We start from the raw sequence: 19,563 nt of genomic DNA on the forward strand, positions 1-19,563 counted from the left end.
TGCTCCATGCAAAACCAGATCTTCACAAATGGGTGCCCTGATAAGAGCCTGGTTTTCCCCACCTGCTGAGCACCCAGCTGCTCCAGGCCCTTCGGGTAGGGAGAAACAGAGGGGTAACAGCTGGACCATGGGGTAACAGCTGGGCAGGGAGTAGCAGAGCAGTAACAGCTGGGCTGTCGGATAGAAGAGGGGTAACAGCTGGGCAGGGGGCAACAGAGGGGGTAATAGCTGGGTGGGGTAGAGGAGAGGTAACAGCTGGGCCATAGGGTAGCAGAGGGTTAACGTCTAGGAACGGGGGTAGCAGAGGGGTAACAGCTGGGCCATGGGGTAGTGCAGAGGTAACAGTTAGGCAGGGGGGTAGCAGAGAGGTAACAGCTAGGAAGGGGGTCACAGAGGGGTAAGAGCTGGGCAGGAGTGTAGCTGTGGGGTAACATCTGGGAAAGGGTGTAGCAGAGGGGTAGCAGCTGGGCAGGGGGTAGTAGCAACAGCAGCTGGGGCAGTGAGAACACCAGGCACTTCTTCCAAGTGTCTATCAGCAGTGCAAGGAGCTGAGGCAGATTTGGGTCAGCCTGGAGCAGCTCCGGTGCGGGTGTAAACTGGAGTGCGCCTCGCAGGTGGGTGGCACCCAGTGGCTGCTCTCAGTCTGTGCTCTGGCCTGGCCCCTTGTAGCTTGTACCTCTCCAGGCAGCCCTGGGACCCCAGCTGTCACTGCAGCTTGCAGCGACCTGGATAGCATGGGCCAGAGATGGTTGTTGTCCCTGGAAGCTGCATTCCGGGGTGCGGCCTAGGGCAGGGCCTCCTGAGCCAGGAGCAGGATAAATTCCCCAGTGTGGCCCTCAGACACCTCCATAGGCCTGTGCCAAGTAGGGCCAGAAGGTCCCATTCCGCTCACCCCCATCTGACCTCCTGCCGTACACAGCCCAGAGATGCTTCAACCAGGGAATCCAGAGTCCTGCCCGTCACTGGAACCTGGTCTGGGCTAGGGTGTTTACACAGCTCTGCCCAATCTCCAATTGCACACAACCCCAATGGGCAGGGGGGGAGGTCATTGTACTCATAGACCCTTGCACACAGCTCTATGAGGTCTCACCCTGGGATTGCGGGGGGGGGGGGAGGCATTGTACCCATAGACCCCTGCACACAGCCCCGTGAGGTCTCACCCTGGGGAGCACTGTACTCTTAGACCCCTGCACACAGCCCAGTGAAGTCTCTCCCTGGGGGACAGGGGGGGGAGGGCATTGTACTCATAGATCCCTGCACACAGACCCATGAGGTCTCACCCTGGGGGGGCAGGGGGGAGGGCATTGTACTCATAGATCCCTGCACACAGCCCCATAAGGTCTCATCCTGGGGGGAGGGGGGAAGGGCATTGTACTCATAGATCCCTGCACACAGCCCCGTGAGGTCTCACCCTGGGGAGCACTGTACTCTTAGACCCCTGCACCCAGCCCAGTGAGGTCTCACCCTGGGGTTGCGGGGGGAGGCATTGTACCCAAAGACCCCTGCACACAGCCCCGTGAGGTCTCACCCTGGGGAGCACTGTACTCTTAGACCCTTCCCCACAGCCCCAGGAGGCTGCACCCCACTGGAGCTCCCAGCAGGGTAAGTTCTCTCCTTCTCTTCCCCACCTTATTCCTTGGCCACATCCCACATAGTGTTCACCCAGCTTTGACAATGGCAGCCCTGGGTTGGGGTTCCTGGTTCCATAGCTCCTTTCCCTGGTTGTCTGCCCCACCGGACCTCTTCCACTCTGTCCTCTCACCTCCCACCCCACCGCTTCACCCCACCCTTCCTCCCTAACACTCGTTGCCCCCCCTCCTTCCCCCACATATCTGGGGAGAGCACCGCCACTGCTCAGCACCCGGGGGCCCAGGGGAAGATGCACTGAGATGGGAGTCTGGAGACCTACTGGCTGCCGTGAGCATCTCTGTGTATTCTACAACTGAGCAAGGCCTCGGAGCCCTCTCCGTGAGGGAGGCAACTATTTTACAGAGCTGGTAACCTCTGGCAGAGTTGGGCATAGACCCCAGGTCAAGAATACAGCAAGTCCAAGCCTCAGCCTCACTGCCATTCAGAAGGGATTTGCCACAACTGTGTGCTTGGCTACTCTGTCTGGAACTACTAGACAACACTTCCCTGCCAGAACCAGGAATAGATTATTATTTATTGTTTGAATGGCAGGAGCAGCTAGAGGCATGGTTAGGAATGGGGGCCCCATTCTGCTAGTCACCATGCACACTATGGGCTGCCCCAAAGAGCTTACAATGGATGTATATGACGAGAGGCAAGGGAGGTTGTGACATTCCCCTCTGGTGTTGTCTGGACCAGTGATCTTCTAGGCCACTCCAATCCTTGACTCTGGGAGCCAGCCTCGCCCTGCTCCACTGTGAGAATCTCACTCCTGGGCGGTTCACACACAGCTTCTGGCATGTCAGCTGCTCCTTGAATTGTGCAACTGAATAACACTAGCCAATATCTCTGGTCCCAAGGGACCTCTGCCTTGCAGTGTCCAGTTATGCCCTCTGAATGCTGCAAGCTTATATGAGTTCATGAATTTAACAAAGAAATTGATATGTACCAGGCTTGTTATCCCAAGGGGAGTTTCTGACACGCTTCAAACAAAACCCACTGCTTCAGGTAGAATAAGCAAACTAATTTATTAACTACAAAGATAGATTTTAAGTGATTATAAGTCAAAACATAACAAGTCGGATCTGGTCAAATGAAATAAAAGCAAAATGCATTCTAAGCTGATCTTAACACTTTCAATGCCCTTGCAAACTTAGATGCTTCTCACCACAGGCTGGCTGGTGCCTTTCAGCCAGGCTGTCCACTTTGATTAGTGCTTCAGTCGCTTGGTGTGGTGTCTGTAGTCGGAGATGGAAGAGAGGAAAAGCATGGCAAACGTCTCTCCCTTTTATCTTGTCCTTTCTTCCCTCTTGGCTTTGCCCTCCCCTCTTCAGAGTCAGGTGAGCATTACCTCATCGCAGTCCCAAACTGACCAAAGGAAAGGGAGTGACTCACTCAAGAGTCCATCAGATTCTTTTGTTGCTGCCTTGACCAGTGTCCTTTATTCCTGTGAGACTGGGCTGAGTTTGTCCCATACGTGCCTTGATGAGGTGTGAACTGCCTCTCTGCTCTTAGAGAGTTTTTGCCTGGGCTTGCTTTAAGCCATGAGGATACATTTTTCGGCCTCATAACTATATACATGAAATTACAACCTATAACATTACTATAACATTAATTATTCAGTACATCATGAGCCTTCCAAAGACACCTTACATGACAAACTTTGCATTGGATACCACACAATCATATTATAAGGATGAACATGGGGGTGCTGGGTGTTCCCCCAAGGTACAGAGTGTCACAGCGGTTACACAGACAGACCCAGGATCACAGGGAACAGGGACAGTGCAGCAGTCATAGCCCAGCAGCCACCCAGCCACCATCCAGCCTTTCATAGGCAGCAGGCTTAGCTGGGTCGTGGAGAGGTTTAAGGCCGAGAACATGGTGGTTTTGCTTGTCCATGGCATAAGGGCAGGTGTGGGAGGGAGTGAGAAGGTGCTTCTTGGATGAGCTAAGTGATGGGTGCTGTAGGCTGCATCATTACCGGGGGGAAGGGGGGAATGGCGATGGCTCAGTGCCATCTAAAAGATGAGTTAGTTGGGCAGGCCATAGCTGGGAAGGGCTGATGTTGTTTGTGTTCAGTGCTGTGGAGGAGGGGGGACCAGCACAGGGAGGCACAGGGGTGTGACCTGCTGAGCCCAGTGAGCCAGGCAATGATCTGGCAATAACTTTTCGAAAGGGTTTAAGGGGGAAGATGGGGTTTGACAAGGCCAAAGAGGAGGAGGAGGATGTGGTCATGAAGGTGAGAGATGATGAGGGTCTGGGCCAGAGACACAGTTGTGTGGCCAAAGGACAGGCTGGGTCTTAGACACACCAGGCTGGAAGGAGGGATATGATCCAGACACAGCATGGATGTCTAGAGAGAAGGATAAGTCAAAGTCAATGCCCAGGTTACAGGAGTGATGGTGATGGCAGGGGACCGAGAGAGCAGGGTGCTGGGAGGGCTTGGGGGACAGGTTAAGTGTTCTGTTTTGGCCAGGTTGAGATTCAGTGTCTGTCTTCAGGGCACAGTTAACTCAAGCTCCCTATGCTCAGGTGACTCCTTCTGAGTCAGCTCAGCCCATGTGAGAGCAGCCCTGCTATGCAATAATCCTCCAGCTGCTGTGTCCACACTGGTGCTGCCCTGGCTCATGTGAGGCACTATGGCTCCTGGGGGCACGTCCCCTAGTTCTTAGTGTTGCATGAGCTGAGCCGCTCTATGGATTCTTTCCCAATGAACTAGGAGAGAACTTGTCTGTCCTTGCTGAGGCCACGGGGGAACTGTAGGAAGGCACTGGAGGATTAGCAGCACTCAAGTGGAGCTAGCCTGCTTCCACACTAGAGTGGTTGTGTTAGCTGCTGACGAGTTGTGCTCGCCCAAGCTGTCGCCTGTACCCCCGATGGCCCAGCCAGCTCCAGTTAAAAGCAACACACTCGAGTGAGGGTTTGTGTGTGGATGGGAGGGGAGTGAGGGGTAGCGCTCCTGTTATAACTTGAGTTAACTCTGCAGTGAAGAGGCCCTGTCCATTGGCTGCAGGTTGCTGCAGCCACATTGGTCTCAGGATATGACAGAGACGAGGTGGGTTGGGTAACATCTTTGATTGGACCAATGTCTATTGGTGAGAGCCAAGCTTTCGAGCTGCACAGAGCCCAGGTCTGGGACAGGTTCTCAGAGCTCCATGCAGCTCAAGAGCTTGTCTCTCTCACCAGCAGAAGTTGGTCCAATTAAAGATAATACCTCACTCACCTTCTCCTGCTTTAGTTGGTGGCAGGAAGCTCAGGTGAGCAAGGGAGCTCGGCCAACTCAGCCCCAGGGCTGTGAATGCTGCTTTCACAGACCCGGGCAGAGAGACGGGGGTCTGCCTTCTCCCTGACCCCCCAGCACCTTGTGCTGTCATTTCCACCAGTGGAAAGTGGGATGCAGCTGCTCTGCCTGGATGAAAATGATGACACAAAGTGCCAGAAATGGCAAGTTGAGCTCAGGCACTGCAGCGTGGGCACCTACATGGACATGCAGAACACCAGCTGGAGTGTACCTGGGCAGCCCTGCCCCCTATGTTGCCAACTCTTATGAGTTTGTCATGAGTCTCATGATAATTATTGGTTTCCTGAAAGCCCCAGCTCCTGGAGCCAAGTGGAGATATGATGACTTCAGCCTTTATTCGTAAAGAAAAAGTCAGTTTCTGGCCCTCATGGCTGTAGAGAAAGTGCTAAAATGTTTCCCCCGTGCACACTAAAGGCTAAAAAAGCAGAAGGCAAATAAAAAGCACCCCGATATTATTTTTAGAGACTCACAGAATTTTAAAGCCAATCTCATGATTTTTGGTGAGCCTGACTCATGCTTTTTGAACATTTGGGGTTGGCAATATTAGCCCTGGCACATGCTGTGTGTGAGGAGAGGGCCTGGGTCAGCATGGGTCCTTTGGTGATACAGCCCTGCTCCGAGAAGCAGCAAGGGCCCGAGGCAGCAGTGCAGCACACCGAGGCCCTCTGACAGCCCCAGGAAGAAGTCAAGAAGCTCATAGAAATGGCAGCTGGTGTAGAGCAGCTGCCTCCGCACCAGTAAGTCCAGGAGCAGGGCTGTTCCGTATGGCACCCAGAGAAGGAAGAACAGACATGTCACCCCAACCCGGAGCTGCGAGCCACTCCTGCGCCACGTCAGCATTGCCTTGGCTACACCCAGTGCGGCAGGAAACAGAATGAAAACAACCAGGCAGGATGTGACGTGGGCCAGGTGCCACCCGTGCATGTCCCTCATCATACACAGCTCCTGCGGGTGCCCCTCTGTCCCACTCAGCAAGGCAGCTGGCACTGCCAGGAGGACAGCTGCCACCCAGAGAGCCACGGCCACGCACCAGTGGTGCTGTCTGGGAACCCATTTGCCCCACATGGCACTGCATGCACCAGCAGCTACCAGCAGCCCTTCAGCGAAGAGAATCCCATGCCACAGCATGTACACCATCTTGCAGAGCCCGTCACCAATGACCCAACCTTGGCTGATGCCTGCAGCAAAAAATGGCAGCATGGCCGTGAAGATGGTGGTGCCAAGCGTCAGCTGGAACAAGGAGGCTCTGCCAGGGGGCCAGCCCCAAATACTCCGGCAGGTGGTCAAGGCCACCACCAGGGCCAGGTTACTCAACAGGCCCAGGGCACAGACTGCAACCAGGAAGTTGAAGGCATAGCTGCGAAAGAATGAACAGTAGCCACTCTGGCAGGGTGCAGAGGCCAAGATCTCATAAACGTCATAGTCAGAGGAGTAATTCACCATCATGTCCTCAAAGTTGTAATCGCTCATGTTTAGTTCCAGGTGGCTGGACTGGAAAAGAGAAACATCAGGTAGTTCAGCCTGTGCCCCACCTGGCAGGTATTCCTTGACCACTGGGCTGCTCTGTGTACCCCAGGGGTTCACTCACTGGGTGCATTCCTTGGCCACCAGGTCCTGATACAAATCCCAGGAATTCACCTATTGGGTAATGGAGGATGGGGTTTTCTGGACCTCAGGGAGCCCTGTAGGTACCAGCGTTTACATGCCGGGTGCTGGAGGGAGGTATCATTCTTCGGACATGAGGCCAGTGTGGGAGTTGATTACTCTCTCCCCCTCCCCTGCCGTCTCAGAGTTTATCAGGCCATGTGGCTGTAGGCATTGGGCTGGGTAGTGCTGCTGAGCTGGGTGGTGCCTTTTGCTGGGGTGATGGTTCTGCTCAGGTGAGCTTACTGATGCAGTACCAGGTCCCTCCACCTCCAGGCTCACTTTACACCATCCCCACATTCCCCACAACCTCAAAGGAGGCAAAAACAATGACATTTTCCATGGAACAGACTTTCTGAAAAATTTCAGTTCCAAAATATGGCAATGTTTTCTTTCAACACATACAGTCAAAATAAAACAATTTAATATTCCTGAAATCTAAACACTTCATTGAAACATTAAACTGTACTTTCCCATAGTGACACATTGCATTATGGGAGTTGAGTTCAGCAGCCTGATACTGCCATTCTCCCTTGACCCAACGACATTTTCGGTAATGAACCTGAATCATGTGATTCCCATGATGCACCGTGCAGCTCAGTCACATTGCCTTATGGGAAATGTAGTCCTCCAGGGAGCCTGGCTCATAGAAGAGAATGGGGGCCAGGACTACAGCTCCCATAAGTAAGGCCCTACCAAATTTACCATTTATTTTAGTCAATTTCATGGTCATAGGATTTTAAAAATTGTAAATTTCATTATTTCAGCTATTTAAATCTGAAATTTCACAGTGTTGTATTTTAGGGGTCCTGACCCAAAAACTAGTTGTGTGTGGGGAGGTGGAAATTGCAAGGTTATTGTGGGGTGGGGGGGTTGCAGAACTGATACTCTTACTTCTGTGCTGCTGCTGGTGACGGTGCAGCCTTCAGAGCTGGGCAGCTAGAGAACAGCAGCCACTGGCCTAGAGCCCAGCTCTGAAGGCAGAGCTGCCACCAGCTGCAGCACAAAAGAAAGGATGGCCTGGCATGGTATAGCCACCCTTACTTCTGCAGTGCTGGGCCCTCAGCCAGCAGCCGTCACTCTCTGGTACACTGAAGGCAGCAGTGCAGAAGTAAGGGTGGTCTGATATGGTATTGCCACTTGTACTTCTGCACTGCTGCTGCCAGGATGCTGCCTTCAGAGCTGGGTCCCCTTCCAACAGCTGCCACTCTCTGGCTGCCTAGCTCTGAATGCAGTGCAGAAGTAAGGGTTGCAATACTGTGACCCCACCCCCCACCTCTAAAATAACCTTATGACCTGCCTGCAATGCCCTTGTAGGTCAGGACCCTCAATTTGAGAAATGCTGGTGTCCCCCGTGAAATCATACAAAAGACCAGATTTCACAGGGGAGACCAGATTTCACGGTATGTGGCACATTTGTCATGGCTGTGAATTTGGTAGAGCTCTACCCATAAGGCAACAACGACAGAGGGAAACAGTTTATTGGGCCATTTAAATCAATGAAACATTCCAATTTGGCTCAGAACGACCTGCAATGAACTATCGCATTTCAGTTTACGCGACAGAAAATTGAAATTTTTCAAAACAATCAAAATTTTCCTGCAGAGAATTTCAATTTTTGTGGAAACTGCATATTCTGCCAGAAAATCATTGCACCAGTATATTCCCAACAAACTCTACTTTACAGGTGCTCCATCCCGGAGATCTCAGCTCCATTGAGCAGGTCGTTGGTTGCACAGACATAGGCCTAGACTGTGCAACACTTCCTGCTGCTAGCGAGCACTCTGGTCATATGTGTAAGCACCAAGTGTTGCGCAATTCAGCCTGTGGAACCCTCTGGTCTGTGCCATTGTGTTTGGACAAGGAGTTTTAAAGGCTGCACTCCTATGTCTTGGTCTCTGACCAATTCTGCACTGATGGCTCAGAGAGAGCTTCCTCACATTCATTTGCCACATCTGAGTGTTGCCAACTTAGCAACTTTGTCACTAGATTTAGTGACTTTTTGGTTTCCCTAGCAAGAAAATAAGCATCAAAGTGACCAGTGACAAATCTAGTGACTTTCACTGCCAATTACAGTGACATTCAGATCCTGTAGTAAAGCTTCATCCCTGGAGGCACGGTGCCCCCCATCCCATTGGGGCATGTGGCCCTGTCTCACCCCGCCCCATCTTCCATCCATGCACCTCTCCTTGCCAGCTAAACTGCCTCCCCCACCCAGCCCGCTTCATTAGCTGGGCTTTCCCTGCATGACAGGGTGTGTTACCTACTGTGGAGCATCGAGAAAGAACATTTGGGTAAAAACAAGCCCAGGCTAATGTGCTGCTCTCTCCAAAGCACGCCTGGCTTTAGGAAAGCATTTAACTAGCCTCCACAAACTTCTTTTCCTCACCCTTCACATTACAGTGCTCTCAGCCCAAGAAGCCCTGGATGCGATTCCTTCTTAGGACATGCTCAATTGAGACATAATGACATTGACTTGGTGTGCAGCAGAATGTAGTAAGAAGAGCACAGAATGGATTTTGTTAACACTGTTGAACTGCTTGTGAATGAATATATATATATATATATATATATATATATATATATATTCTCTGTTGAATTCTCTGATTCTCTGGCCATTTTGTTTAGTGACATTTTTTACTCTTTTAAGTGCTTAAACAGCTACATCTAGCAACTTTTCAGGGTTTGTCTGGTGACTTCCTGCTATGTGGAATTGGCAACCCTGTGAGAGTCTGATTCCAGCTGCCGTGGGGTGGAGTTCGACTCCTCAGTTATGCCACATCTACCTGGCTGTCCTGCTCAGACACAAACAGGGTTGTTTCATAGCGAGATGTTTCTCTGTATGAAGCTGCATCGCTTGGTGGCCTGCCTGAAGGAGCCCCCATGGGCCCCCCTGAAATGTCCCACCTGGCCCTGCAGCTCCATCCCTCTAGGTCTCTCACAGATTGCCACGCCAGGAGGAAGTCTTCATATTTGTTTAACTCTCACACAGCTTCTGTCTCTGATTCCTTTTAGCCTCCAGAAGGTCACAAATCCCTGTTCTCTCAGTGTGTCCTTCTTACTGGCTTTTGTGCCAGTCCACTGGGATGCTCCCAGGTCTTCAGTTTCAGGCCAGGCTGACCCTTTTCCTATCCCCTTTTCCACAGACACTTTTCCCCCTGGCTGCATATATGGACTCCACATTCAAAAACACTGTCTGCAGATACCAGGGCATAAACCACTGGAAGCCAGATTTATTGGCTGTTTGTAGTCGCCTTTGCATTCAGTCACTAGCTCAGAGCCAGATTTATTGGCTCTTTATAGTCACCTTTGCATTCAATCACTAGGAGCCAGGTTTATTGGCTGTTTATAGTCGCCTTTGCATTCAATTTTCTCCTGCAATATTCACACAAAATAATTGTGTTTGTGTGGACATGGGCAGTCCTGACTTGAAAGGTGCAGTCACACGTTCTAGTACCTTCTGTTTCATTAATCACCGCAGTGTCATGCTTTTGGACTGCGGTTTTTGACAGCACCCAGCTGTGCGAATAAGCAGCGTCCCATCTAGACCACGTGTAGGCATGGGGACAAGTTCAAAGATGAATCCAGTCTGATGTAACTTACCCTTTCTCTCAGCCCCTTCAGCACATCACCCAACTCCTAGTCTGCCACTCCCATGCCCCTCTGCTTCCACATCACCTCTGACCATGGCCCTCTCAATCTAACCAGCTTGCATTGTGACCTACTCCAGCGAGGTCCCCTTTTCTCCTTGGTAAGAAGGTTGGATGGTGCCTGAGTCAATGCAAGGAGCTGTTTTCTGTGCAGGGTGATCAGACGTCTGGATATAAGGGGCTTTGTCTTAGATAGGACTCTGTTACTCCTCCCCGCCCCTGTCCTGATTCTTCATACTTGCTATCTGGTAACCCTACTTCTGCCTGCATTTACACCCATTCAGTGCCACAGTGAGGAGCTGAGGGCCAGGGAGCGTAAGTCACAGCCCCTTGCACCTCACCTCTGAACATCACCCTCTGGAGAAGTGTGGAATGGGCTGGGGGGAGACAGCCAAGGGCCTGTATCTGGACTAGGCAAGGGGCAGTGTGGAGATCTCCAAGCTGTCTAATGAGAGTGGCGGAGTGGGAGAGGTCTCTGTGGTCAGAGCAGAGGGTGGGGCTTCTGGGCTGGACGTTGTCAGGAGTGTGAGATGTTGTAGCCAGTGGGCCATGCTGGGTAGCTGGGATAGGCTGGGGGGTGGGGTGAGAGGGTTGAATCTCTGGTCTAAGGCAAGACATTTGTGCTCCTAATGAGAGGCTGAGCTGGAGGATGAGCCCTGGGCTGTGTGGGGGGTGCGGGGGGGAAAGGGGGGAATGGCCCACACTAGAAAGGCTGATGGGTTCAGGAGAAGGCTGCTGCTTTGTAGGCTGAGGCCAGGCTGGGCCCCGGGCAGAACTGTAGCTGTGACTGAGACAAAGCTGCCTTGCCAACATTTATTATTATAGCCACTGTCTCGTAGCCAGGCTGCTTAGAATTAATAGAGTTTATTTACAACCATCGCTGTGTCTTAAGCAAGTTTGTTATCTGAGTGTGACATTCATTCTGTGTGGCAGGTGGAGAGGGCTTGGCCTGGGGGCTTACCTGCTGGCACAGGCCAGGAGAGGGGAAGCTGGTGTGAGGGACAGAGGGGCAGACAAACACTATGAAACAAGCAGTGATCACCTGGCGTCTGATGCTAGGTGAGGAAAAGGTGTCTCTTGGCTACACTCGACTGGAGGTAACAGCTATAAATCCCTTTCATTACATATAGGAAATGAGGCCTAGAAATGGCCTCTTCCTAACATCCCATTGCAAGCTGAGCTCTGGCAGGCAGCGGCTGGGACAGTTTCACTGAGCTGATGTTTTGTGACATAGTCTGGATCCTCCTTGAGTCAGTGATGGACAGTCATTGACACCGGTCTCTACATCACCTTAGAGCCCATGAAATCACCAACTGAGTGGGGCAGCAATGTCTGTTTTTTAACCCTAATTCAACACCAATTTGTGTTACTGTAATGGTAGAATCATAGAATCATAGAATATCGGGATTGGAAGGGACCACAGGAGGTTTTCTAATCCAACCCCCTGCTTAAAGCAGGACCAATCCCAAACTAAATCATCCCAGCCAGGACTTTGTCAAGCCTGACCTTAAAAACCTCTAAGGATGGAGATTCCACCACCTCCCTAGGTAACCCATTCCAGTGCTTCCCCACCCTCCTAGGGAAGAAGTGTTTCCTAATATCCAACCTAATAAGAGCATGAGGAGTGGCGTTTTCACTTAACAGATGTTTGTCTAGAACTTAACTCCATTGTTACAGAGTTTTTGTGTGATAATTTTCTTTGTTTTTAGAAAGATTTTTTAACTGTAGAGTGTGAAACCTGTAGATGGTGCTGTTGGATCTAGGAGCAAACTGGCTTTCACTGCACTCCAGTGGCACAGGCTGTGTGGACAGTCATAGAGTGCTGCCAGGAGACTCCATTTTCTTACAGCACAAATTGCCAGTGTTGTGCTCTCTGGGCACCTCACAACGTTAACACTTAGTGTGGTGATTCGACATGGCCCCTGGGAGCTGGAGTCACCTCCTCCACCCAGTTCCCCAGGTCCCTCCGCCCTAACAGGGCCAGCTGGTGCAGCAGAACGGCTGCAGGCAGGAAGACAGCCATGCAATCAGGAGTTCCCCTTGCCTCTACCTAATTGGCCTGTGATTTATGACCTGTGACACAAGACAAGAACAATGGCCTGGCAGGGACCCTCTCATCATCCACAGTGGGAACAAATGGCCTCATTTCCGAACACAAAGTGAGCCCTTCTTGGCAGGATGCTGGGCTCAGCCCAACAGCCAGTGGGGGAAATCCTAGAGGAAGATTCCCCTCAGAAGTGGCCCCGTCTGGGCGTCACCCATCAGACGGGATTGCTGAGGGCATTTGAGATAGGAACAGAACAGCTCAGCAGTGAAGCACAGGATGGCTAGCAATGCCTGGCACTGCGGAGAGCAAGGCAGCCGGGGGTCACCCAGAACTGGGTCTGACTTTGGCTGTTTGGAGTGTCTCTGAATATAGGGTGTTAGAGAGCCCAGGGCAGGGATCTCACCACCAAAAGCCCTTCAGACAAGTCCAGACTGGAATGGGACATTCCTGAAAACAGCCCCTCTGCGCTGGTGCTACACGTGGTTGTCGGGGGATCACGGGCCCAGTCTGGTGGCCTGACCGAGGACTAGTGTGTGGGAGCCAGGCCTCAGTCTTTGCCATGGTTTCCCATTTCTCAGGGTTTGGAGTGCAGGAGGGGGTTCCAGGCTGGGACTGAGGGGTCCGGAGTGCGGGAGAGGGATCAAGGATTGGACAGAAGGTTAGGGTATGCGGGAGGGGTGAGGAGCCAGGCTGGTGGTGCAGGCTCTGGGATGAGGCTGGAGATGAAGGGTTTGGAGTGCAGGAGGGTGCTCTGGGCTGGGACCAATGGGTTTGGAGGGCAGGAGGGGGATCAGGGATGGGGCAAGCTGTTGGGGCATGGGAGGGGGGTGAGGGCTCTGGCTGGGGGTGGGGCTGGGGCCCTTGAGGTCCAAGGGAGCCTCTGGGCTGAGACTGAGGGGTTCGGAGGGTGGGAGAGGGATCAGGGCTGTGGCAAGGGATTAGGGCACAGGTGGGGGGGCTCAGGGGTGCAGGCTCCAGGTGGTGTTTACTGCAAGCAGCTCCTGGAAGCATGTCTCCCCTCCAGCTGCAAGGCGTGGCCAGGTGACTCTGCGTGCTGCCCCATCCGCAGGCACCGCCCCTGCAGCTCTCATTAGCCAGGAACCCCAGCCAAAGGGAGCTGTGGGGGCAGCATCTGCAGATGGGGCAGCACACAGGGTTGTGCCCTTGGCTTACTACATAGGAGCCGGAGGGGGGTCATGCCACCTGCTTCCTGGGAGCTGCCTGGAGCGAGGCAAGCCCTTGACCCCACTCCCCGGCTGGAGCATGGGAGCAGGACATGCCCCAGACCCCGCTCTCCGGTGGGAGCTGAGGGCTGGATTAAATAGTCTGATGGGCCAGATGTGGCCCGTGGGCTGTAGTTTGCCCAGCCCTGAGCTAGGCTGTTCTTAGTGGTGGTGGCAGATGACAGAACAAGGAGCAATGGTCCCAAGTAGCAGCGGGGGAGGTCTAGGTTGGATATTAGGAAACACTGTTTCACTAGAAGGGTGGTGAAGACTGGAATGGGTTCCCTAGGGAGGTGGTGGAATCTCCATCCTGAGAGGTTTTTAAGGTCAGGCTTGACAAAGCCCTGGCTGGGATGATTTAGTTGGGGTTGGTACTGGTTTGAGCAGGGGATTGGATTAGATACCTCCTGGAGTCCCTTCCAACCCTAATCTTCTATGATTCAATGATTCTATGATCCTGGAAAAAATTATTAAACTGTTTGTGAGCACCTAGAGACTAATAAGGTTCAAAGGAACAGCAAGCATGGATGTATCAAAAACAAATCATGCCAAACCAACTTAATTTCCTGCTTTGACAAAGTTACTGGCCCAGCGGATAGTGGAGAAAAGCCAGGATGTGCTATATCTTGATTTTAGTATGGCTTTTGACATTCCCATAAGTAGGGCTCCATGTCTGCCACGGACATTGCAGAAGTTATGGATTGTGACTTCTGCAGCAGCCAGGATGGCTGAACCTAGGGCTGCCTGAGTGGCTGGCCTCAGGGACAGCTGCTCAGGTGGCCTTGCAGACAGTCACACCAGCCGCTGCTGGAGCGGCTCTTCAGCCAGCCTCTTAGGCGGCCTCGCAGCCAGCAGCACCAGCCCCAAGCAGCTGGCCCCAGGGACCACCCAAGCAGCGGCCGATGAGACTGGCCCTGGTGACCGCCTGAGCAGGGTCCCGGGGGCTTCTGGCAGTGGACCTGGGGCAGCCAGAGCAGTGGCTGGCATCCCAGGGCTTCCCCCAGGAAGCAGTTGGAGCGGGACCCCGGGGCTTCCCCCCCCATAGCAGATGGAGCAGCAGTGGGACCCCCGGGGCTATTCCCCCACCAGTTGTGGCCAGAGTGGCAGCAGGACGCCAGGGCTTCCCCCGCCGCCAGCTGCAGATGCTGTGAGCCGCCCTGGTCCCCCCCCCGACGTTCAATCAGAGATATTTATGTTGTCTTTTGCCTGTGACCTGTCCATGAGTTTTACTGAGAATACCTGTGGTTAAATCGTAGCGTTACTCAAAAGCAAACTAGGGAAATGTGGTCTAAGTGAAATAACCAGAAAGTGGGTGCACAACTAGTTGAAAACCCTTTGCTCAAAGAGTAGTTATCAATGGTTTGCTGTCAAATTGGGAGGACATTTCTAGTGGAGTCCTGCAGGGGTCAGTTCTGGGTCCATTACCCTTCAATATTTTCATTAATGACTTGGATAACAGAGAGGAGGATGTGCTTATAAAATTTGCATGTGACAGCATGCTGGAAGGGGTTGCAAGCACTATGGAAATCAGGAGCAGAACTTGAAAGGACCTTCACAAATTGGAGAATTGGTCTGAAATCAACAAGATGAAATTCAACGAAAATCAGTGCAAAGTACTTCACTGAGCAAGGAAAAATCAAATGCTCAACTATGAAATGGGGATTAATTGGCTAAGTGACAGTACTCCTGAAAAGGATCTGGGGTTATAGTGGATCACAAATCGAATAAGTCAATAATGTGAGGCAGTTGCAAAAAAGGCGAATATCATTCTGGGGCGTATTAACAGAAGTGATGTGTGTAAGACATGGGAGGTCATTGTCCCGCTCTACTCGGCATTGGAGGACGGTGTTCAGTTCTGGGCACCACATTTCAGGCAAGAAATGGAAATTGAAGAGGGTCCAAAGGAGAGGAACAAAAATGCGAAAAGGTTCAGAAAACCGAATGTATGAGGAAAGGTTCAAAAACTGGCCATGTTTATTTAGTCTTAAGGAAGGAAGGCTAAGGGGGGACCTGATAACAGTCTTCAAACACACTAAGGCTGTTATAAAGGGGAGGGAGATCAAGTGTTCTCCATGACTACCGAAGGTAGGTCAAGAAGCAATGGGCTAAGTCTGCAACAGGGGAGATTGAGGTCAGATGTTAGGAAAAATTTTCTAACACTAAGGGGAGTTAAACTCTGGGAAAGAGTCCCAAGGGAGCCCCCTCACCAGAGGTTTTTAGCAACAGGCTGGATAAACCTCTGTCAGGGATGGTCCAGGGTCACTTGGTCCTGCCGCAGCGCTGGGGGCTGGGCTAGAGGCGCTCTGGAGGGCTCGTCCGCTCTGCCCTCCTAGGATGCCATGGTCTTGTCCCTTTGAAGCAGTGGTTTCCAAGCTGTGGCTCACGGAGCCCCGGGGGGTGCAGATATCCATTCAAAACTTTGTAGGGGTCCACAAATGAAAGAAGGTTGAAAGCCGCTGCTCTGCAGCATGGGCATTGCACAGGCCGCCACTGCGTTTCTCTCCACTGCAGCAGCTGCCCACTGCTGTTCAGAGCACAGCTCGCGCCCCGCTGGCATGAGCCTGCTGACCAGCTGGGAGACTCACTCCCTGCTGCAGGGCAGACAGAGCCTGTGCAGGCCCCCAGCACAGGGCAGCAGAGATGGCTGGATGGAGGAGGAGGGCTTAGGTGGAAGGGAAGGGTTGGGAGGACTCTGGAGGCTGGGAAGGGGTGAAATGAGGCAAAGGAGGGAGAATGTGGGGAACAGCCAGGGAGGCCTGGGGTCAGGAACAGATGGGGGAGGCTCAGCAGAGACTCAGGGATAATGTGGGGCCAGAGAGAAGAGAGAGGCAAGGCCAGCTAAGAGATGGGCAAATAATAACGGGGTGGAGGAAATGCCAGTGAGAACCAGGGATGGGCTGGAGCTGCAGCAGGTGGGGAAGGAGGGACCCTGGGGAAGAGCAAGATGGCTCTCTGGGGCTTGTTTCTGTGTCCTTGGCCCCAGGGGGAAGAGCTGTCTAGTCTGTGACTCTGGGGCCCTGCTGGCATCCAGGCGAGGGGAGTAGAACCAAAGCCAGCCCTGGAGATGGGGTGAGTGTGGGCCTAGGAACATGCCCTTTCATGTTAAGCAGCGAGTCCTGTGCCCAGCTGGCCCCTCTGCCTGTCCCCCAGGGTGTAGGAGAAGCAGCACAGGAAGCAGTGTTTTCAGAACTAATGCGCTGATCATCATTTTTACAAAGCCATTTTCCTGGGATGAAGTTCGCAAATCACAGACAGTGCTTGGCTCAGGGCCCAGGAGGAGGCTGCAGCCAAGCTGCCGGGCAGGCTTGGTGCTGGATGCTTCACAGGTGCCATGGCTCATGCAGCCATGATACCATCCAGCCAGCCATGCTGGGCACAGCTGGTTGCAAAAGCCAGTCTCAAGCCAAAGACAGCAGCTCCCATCTCTAGCTCTGCAGACAAGGGTCAGTCTGCTCCACAGGATGCCCACGCAGTGACCATGGGATCAGGCAGGGGTTGGGGGATCTGTGATGTACCAGCTGGCTGTCTGGGCTCAGTTCACAAGTACAAATGATACTGCAACCCACTGAGCCCCTGTGCTGGACGGGAAGAGCAGGGGAAGCACAAGGTGATGCCTCTGGATAAACTCCCAAACCACCATTTGCTGCTCATCCCCACAGAATCCACTCCTGATGGTTTAGGAGTGGCCCAGGACTGAGATGGCTGGGGATTGGGATTGAGAAGCATGGGAAGCCCAAGGAAGCATCCCTCTCCCGTGTCCCATGTTTGGAGAGCTGTCACTCCTTTTTGTCTCACCTGCATTCTCCCTAAACTCAGAGTCTCCTCACTTTATTGGAGGAAATTGCCATCAGAAATAATGACTCTTGAATAGGAGATTCTAGAGTTACTTTCCCTAAAGGAAGGAATCCTGCAGTACCTTCACCTTCCTGAACGGAGAGCTGGCGTGTTCTTTGGTTTGGGTCTTTGTCCCACTGGAGCAGGGAGCTGAGTGAGTGAAAAGCGCCTGGCACAAATCATAGGTACAGGGAATCTCTCCCCTGGCACTGGCAGGTGAAGAGGGAGGCAGGAGGAGAGCTGCGGGGGAAATGCTTTCCCATCCCGTGGGAGTCAAGATCTAATTTTTTCCCCATTCCACACCAAGCTGGACACCAAGCCCTGTCAACGTTTTCTTGGAAAAATCAGAGAGCAAGCGAGAGCAGCCTTCAAATATTCAATAGTCCGGAGGTTCAGCGGCTCTGCTGGAGCGTGGAGGACCTGGGATCATGTCCCTGTGCTGCCTGGCTTGGTGCAGGGCCTTGAATCTGGGGCTCCCCTCAGTACCCTAACCCCAGGGTCAGTATTGACTTAATTACTCCTACTAAGCAGGACAGCGCAGCCAGCCAGGCTGGAGAGAGGCTCCTATAGCCTAGGTTCGGATGTGGGCCAGGGGAGTGCCCATAGCACTGGGCTGTCAGCAACTGGGGCAAGATCCTGTCTGGCTTTGACCAGAAATTCCATTCTGAGCTGAGAAACCTTCCTGGGCAGGTTCACAGACACCAAGACATTGCTGAGGAAAGTCTCTGTTTCCAGGACTCACCATCTTCCAGTGAAAACCAGTTTTGTCAGAAAGCCCCGACCAGCTGTGCTCAGGAGCAAGGAGTGTTAGGCCAGCATGTGCCTGTGTCAGCAGCCGAGATCGAACCAGGGAACTCTGGAGCTTAATGCCTGAGCTTCTACCGCATGAGCTAAAAGCCACCTGGCTGTTAGCTAAGGCTGTAGAGCAGGCTCATTTAACTCTCTCTTTAAGTGGTCTTGGTGCCACTAGATGGGACAGACACCACACCCAGGAGGCGTGTGGGTTACACCTGCACCACTCCACACTCTGCCTTTGCTCTCACCCCTCACCTTCACTATGGGAGCGAATCTATTCTAGGAGGACAGCATAGGTGGGCAAAGGAGCCCCTGGACTCACCACAGTGATGATGCAGTTCCCCATGGTGTCTGCGTGCTGTGCGAATTGTGGTTGGTACCGGAGAGCTCTCTCTGCCTTTGTCTGCCTGTCCAAGGGGAGGGGACAGGCTGCTGCTACAAGATAAGAGTTGGGATGTTAAAAAACAAACTTTCTTCTCCCGTGAAACCCCCGGAGTGAAGGAAACAGGCGGAGGCCGCACTGCCAGTAAGTGCCTGGAGTCCTCTGGGCAGGAAACACTCGTGGAGGGGACCAATATACTGGATATCCTGGCAGGGTCCTCAATGCCAAGGAATGCATCTCTTTTCCAGGCTTCCTGTCTGAATGACTCATATACATGTTCCAGGCCCTGAGACAAATGCATGCCAGAGACCTGACCCGACTGACTCCATATCTCAGACTACACATAGCACCAGCCTACAGCCAGATTACAGCCAACCCCACATGGCATCCTTCGGGGTCCAGTTCACTGGCCCTCATGGTGTGGGCACCTGCCCTTCCCTGTTCCTCCCACTCCCTCGGCCCTCCCATTCCACCATCACCCTCACCTCTCTGGCCTGTTCGTTTGCTTCTTACCTTCGAAATGTCAGGACTGGTCATCCTGGGCTCCCCTGGTTTGGCTAGAGGACTCACAGCAGGGTGCACCTGTGTATCAGAAGCTTTTCCTCCCCGTTACGCAAAGGGGCAGGCATGGTTTGGGTTTTTAACTCAGACCTCCTGTTCCCAAGTGTCTATTAGGCATTTGAGTTACACAGGCATCTACAAAAGCAAACTCAACCCAAAGTGTGTCAGACAGTCTGACCGCATCTTCCTTCCCCACTCTGCTGCTATCTCTCATGTGCCTGGGCAGATGAGATTTGCCTTTCTCATGTCAAAGAAAAAAAAAAAAGACAAATTCGAAGGCCTTCATTGTCCTTATCATCGAACAGGAGACCTAAAGGCATAGGCCCCCTCTTCGTCCCTTTGCTGGTCAGCTCATCAATACCTGGCTGGGCAATGGCTGTTTTATAACTGATTTCTAGATTTACCTGGAGCACCCAAGCTATTCAGTAGCCCTTATGCTCGGGCTATGCTAGCACTGATTTTCTGCAGCTACACCCTGGAGAGCTCAGCATCTC

At 52.7% G+C, this 19,563-nt stretch overlaps 1 protein-coding gene across 1 annotated transcript; it reads right to left on the minus strand.

Annotated features, from left to right (window-relative positions):
* Positions 1–3,297: 3,297 nt before the first annotated feature.
* On the minus strand, positions 3,298–18,571 carry ACKR1 (atypical chemokine receptor 1 (Duffy blood group)). The gene is made up of 2 exons (XM_030541741.1): positions 18,449–18,571; positions 3,298–6,424 (listed from the first exon to the last, which is right to left on the minus strand). Exons 1-2 carry the CDS (start codon positions 18,470–18,472, stop codon positions 5,477–5,479), a joined length of 972 nt encoding a protein of 323 aa, XP_030397601.1. The 5' UTR covers positions 18,473–18,571; the 3' UTR covers positions 3,298–5,476.
* Between the last annotated feature and the right edge of the window lie 992 nt (positions 18,572–19,563).

The sequence above is a fragment of the Gopherus evgoodei genome, chromosome 24 (genome assembly GCF_007399415.2).
Source record: "Gopherus evgoodei ecotype Sinaloan lineage chromosome 24, rGopEvg1_v1.p, whole genome shotgun sequence".
NCBI lineage: Eukaryota > Metazoa > Chordata > Testudines > Testudinidae > Gopherus > Gopherus evgoodei.